Source organism: Zeus faber (genome assembly GCF_960531495.2).
Source record: "Zeus faber genome assembly, chromosome: 8".
Taxonomy (NCBI): Eukaryota; Metazoa; Chordata; class Actinopteri; order Zeiformes; family Zeidae; genus Zeus; species Zeus faber.
Window position 1 is genome coordinate 1,526,467 of NC_137195.1, and position 4,969 is coordinate 1,531,435.

General features: G+C 49.2%; 1 protein-coding gene across 1 annotated transcript in view; it reads left to right on the forward strand.

Annotated features, from left to right (window-relative positions):
• Positions 1-689: 689 nt before the first annotated feature.
• The window catches only part of kcnv1 (potassium voltage-gated channel modifier subfamily V member 1), a gene marked incomplete at both ends in the record, with an annotated part of 4,329 nt that continues 49 nt past the window's right edge, over positions 690-4,969 (forward strand). The window contains 3 exons of the mRNA XM_080005752.1: positions 690-997; positions 2,130-2,776; positions 4,486-4,969. The exon at positions 4,486-4,969 is cut by the window's right edge and continues 49 nt beyond it. Coding sequence (XP_079861878.1) covers positions 690-997; positions 2,130-2,776; positions 4,486-4,969 — 1,439 coding nt within the window. The remainder of the gene's footprint in view (positions 998-2,129; positions 2,777-4,485) is intronic.

The window sequence follows — 4,969 nt, forward strand, 5'->3', positions numbered from 1 at the left end:
TACTTCTACATCATGTGGATGGGTGGGGTTAGGGTCCAATCCCATGGAGCTTTGGTGGGATGTGCTGGAAGAACAAGCCTGATCCATGGGGGCCCAAGACGTTTGCAGCAGATCCTTTACGTACTGGAAGTTGGAGGTGCAACTTGCAGGACTTAAAGGATCTGCTGCGTCTTGGTGCCAGATACCACAGGACACCTTCAGAGTCTGGTGGAGTCCATGCCTCACAGCTGTTTTGGGGACACAAGGGGGTCTACACAATATGAGTGGTTATTAGTGGTGCTTCTAATGTTGTGGCTGATTGGTGTATGGAAAGTGCCAAGATTAATTACTACATTTTGTAAAATATCGTAGTATGCAAACATTATACACAGAATTGAAGAGCTGGCGACGTGACGCAGAAAGGAAGTGGATCGGCTGTATGTTGAAGTACTATGTTGGAGATCTTTCCACTCAGATACTAAGGTACGCTGGACCATAGTACCAACACACAGTATTATGTAGTACGCAGTACACCATTCAGGACACAATGGGGTCAGTCAGAGTCAAAGGCAGCTACTAAAGAAGATTCTCTTCCATTGCTACATCATTTATGAGCGCTCCTACTGCTAGGGCTGAGACAGGGCTAGGCAAGATGGCTCCCTAACCCCTCCCCCTACCTCCTTCCCTCTCTCCCCCCTATCTAGGCCACCATGAGTCTCTCCTCCGGTCTGTCCTCCAGCGTGGACCTCCGCAGGGTGGGAGGTTCCCTGTTGTCTCTGGACTCCAGCATGTTCTACACCGAGACACTGGGCGATTCTGGCCGTGGGCCCCCGGACGCCCTGATCGCCAACGTGGGGGGCCGTCGCTTCGTCCTCCCCCAGGAGCTGCTGGCCTCCTTCCCTGAGACTCGCCTGGGGAAACTGGCCCGGTCCGGCCACGACTCGGCATTGGAGCTCTGCGACGACGCCGACCCGCTAGAGAATGAGTTCTTCTTCGACCGCAGCTCCCAGACCTTCCAGTACGTTGCGCCAAACGCACAACGGTCCGCACAACACGCCATTCTTTCTATATTATAGGTTAATCATGTTGAAATCCATCCTGGAGGCTTGATGTTCCCTGCTTTAAGCGCCAGGTGATGTTTGCGGTAAAAATGAGATTTTGATTGTTATTGTTAATATTATTATTGATCCTTTCCAATCCCAAATAAAACAAAACATGACACAGTGACACTCTTGGACTGGATAGTACATTTGAAGGAAATAATACTGCTGCACAGGAAGTGATGCAGAGAGTTAACAGACATTGTGAGTACACAGATTAAAATTATGCTGAAAGTCCAAAGAGAAGAGAAAAAAGAAAAACAAGCAACTAGTGAGTGACACCCCTTTCCCACTGCAGCTACAACCCATCCAAACCGCTATCATCTGATATTTGTGATGAGTGGGAAAGTAAAAACCTGTGTTTGAGTCCCGGGTCAAATGACCCTGCAATGGACCCTGGTTTTAATTGGCTCCACCTCCGAGCCGCTCTGATGTGACATGACACCTGGGTCGACACCATCATTTTGGCCCCTTTACCTGCAGGATGTGACGTGTGTTTAAGTTCTGGATATCGGTGCGTAAATAAACAGGAACATCCGTGTATCATTCCATTTTTTCACATCCCATTTGGAATCCAAAATATAAACCGGAACTTATTGACTTTTTTTTGACATGGGTGACCCTGAAATGTGAGTGTGGGGATCACACCGTGGGGACCACAGCGAAGAAGCCCCCAGCCCCCCACCGGGCTCCGAGTCACTCCGCTGTTGCCAGAAGCCCCCATTCCCAGTGTGAGTCGGTCATGAAGGATCCGATTCTTTTGAACGGCTCAAAACCCCCCCTTTTCCGGTGTGTTCGTGACGTAGAACGTGACGCACCAGAAAATAGATGCCATTTCTCTTGGCAATGGGAAAGGTGTCAATTGCATGTTTGTAGCGGGTTGACCCGGGTTTCAAAAGCCCGCGTCTGCCGCTAATTTTAGTGTGAAAACTGTATTAGAGGGTTCTCTGGGCTGTGGAGAACCGACGGAAGGATCCTTCCAGACGCTGACACCGTCCAGGTGATGGATCCTCCTCCTTCCCCACCTCCCTGTTCTTCCATCCGCTGCAGGTACGTGATGAACTACTACCGTACAGGTCGCCTCCACGTGCGGGAGGAGCTGTGCGCCATCTCCTTCCTGCAGGAGATCCAGTACTGGGGCATCGACGAGCTGCGCATCGACGCCTGCTGCCGCGAGCGCTACTACCGCCGCAAGGAGCTGACGGAGAGCCTGGAGCTGCAGCGCCACGCCGAGCCCGACGACAGCGGGGACGAGGACTTCATGGGCGCGGCCTGCCCGGCGCTGCGGCGGCAGCTCTGGGACTTCCTGGAGAAGCCAGAGTCCTCCCGCGCCGCCCGCACCTTCGGCTCGCTCTCCGTCTTCTTCGTAGTGGCGTCGGTGGTCAACATGGCGCTCATCTCCCTTGACCTGGGGGAGGACGGCACGGGCCCCCTGCTTGACACGCTGGAGTACGCGTGTGTGGTGTGGTTCACCGGCGAGCTGGCGCTGCGCTTCTTGTGCGTCAGGGACAAGTGGCGCTTCAGCCGCAGCGTGGCCAACATCATCGACTTGCTGGCCATCCTGCCCTTCTACGTCACGCTGGCGGTGGAGAACCTCCACGGAGGAACGGCCGAGCTGGAGAACATGGGGAGGGTGGTGCAGGTGCTCAGGCTCATGCGCTCGCTCCGCATGCTGAAGCTGGGGAGACACTCAACAGGTAAGATGAGATAAAAATAATAAATAATCTCCAGGGGATTGAAGGTTGAACCCGTGACGGGAGGAGGATCCAGCTGTTCCCTTCAGAGCCGAACCCAGAACCTGCTGGGAGGCTGAGACTGAATATAATATGGTTCATATTGGATTTGGGGAATGGAGATCCCTGACTGACTGACGGCCTCAAAAAAGGGTTCGAGAGAGAGCGACAGGGAGACATATCATAGGTTTCTCAGACGGAGGATCGTTTTGTTTCTCTTTGACCCCTGCAGCTCTGAGGTCATCGAGTTATAAAACCCTGATTTTATAATGATGTAGATCATTGAACACAGACACAGAACCTCTCATTTAAAACACTTTGAACCCAATAAATAACACTGAAAAACCGCCAATAAAAGAGATGAATACGTAGAAGAAATCAGGTGACTGTGGTATGAAGAATTAAATGTAAATGAGGACTATATAGAAAGATTATATTATAACGGTAATTATCAGTAAAATAATAACTGCGTTGTTTTTCTAAATCCTTGCAAAACAATACATTGTTGTAATTTAAACTAAAACTATTTTTTCAAAGAAAACTCACTGTAATATTTCAGAGCCTTTCATATTATTATTATTATTATTATTATTATATTAATAATAATAATAATAATAATAATAATAATAATAATAATAATAATGTAGACAACATATATGTTTCCACTTTAGAGATGTTTAACACTCCGATTATGGAAATTCACTGTTCCTAATACCCCACGTAGCTGTAAAAATAGACTGACATGATTTTAAACTTTCACACACACACACACACACACACACACACACACACACACACAGTAAAACACAACCTTCACCAGCTGAGCTCATTTTCTTGACTCCTGGAGGACGTTCAGATGTGTTTGTTTCTTCATAAACGTTTCCTGCATCTTCGGTTCGGTTTTCACTTTAAAGTCTGACTTGAAGCAATGAATTCATATTATATTATATTATTATTATATTATTATATTATATTATATTATATTATGTTATTATGAATTACGGCTTTTTTCTGTGGTATACATATGTGGATAGGCAATATATGGGAATATGTGAAAATATACAATAAAACCTGACAGTTAATTGTACACAATAAAATATGGCAATGTTTTTATTGATAAACAACAAAAATTAACAAAAAAATGAACGACCCAAAAAATTAACAGGAAGTTTTGTTTTGAGACCGTTGTTCACTTGGTCAGATATCGGTCACATGATCTCCATGTCCATCCAAAATATATGAACTAATGTTCATGTTCATATACATACGGCTGTTGTGGAGGTGGAGGTGGAGGTGGAGGAGGCGGAGGCCAGGAACAAATGATGAGATGGAGAGGTGGAGGCCAGGAACAAATGATGAGATGGAGGGGTGGAGGCCAGGATCAAATGATGAGATGGAGGGGTGGAGGCCAGGATCAAATGATGAGATGGAGGGGTGGAGGCAGTCTGTCGGTGTCCAGCAGGAGCCTGTGTGGAACACTTCCTTTTTAAATGGTGATTGATCATATTGATCATATTTATTATTATGTTGAATAAATAAGTGAACCGTCATGTGCAAGTGAAAGTAATTATCACAGAAAACAGTTGCTAAACAGGCAAGATGCAAAGGGACATGTGACATAAAGTCTAAGTATAATATAAAGTATAATAATACTTTATTACGACGACCCGCAGGCCTCAGGTCGCTGGCGCTGACCATCACCCAGTGCTACGAGGAGGTTGGACTCCTGCTCCTCTTCCTCGCCGTCGGCATCTCCATCTTTGCTGCGCTGGTCTTCGCCCTCGAGCGCGACGTGCCGGGCACCACCTTCGCCAGCGTGCCGGCCGCCTGGTGGTGGGCCACCACCTCCATGACCACCGTGGGCTACGGGGACGTGCGCCCGGACAGCGGCCCCGGGAAGGCGCTGGCCTTCCTCTGCATCCTGTCCGGCATCCTGATCCTGGCGCTGCCCATCGCCATCATCAACGACCGCTTCTCCGCCTGCTACTCCACCCTGAAGCTGCGCGAGACGGCGCTGCGCCACGGGGAGGCGCTGAGGAAGCTGGGGCGCGGCTCGGTGGGGGAGGGGGGCGTGGCGGCGCGGGGCGGGGCCGGGGGAGGGCTGAACCTACGGGACGCCTACGCCCACAGCGTCCTGGAGATGCTGCGACTGCGGGG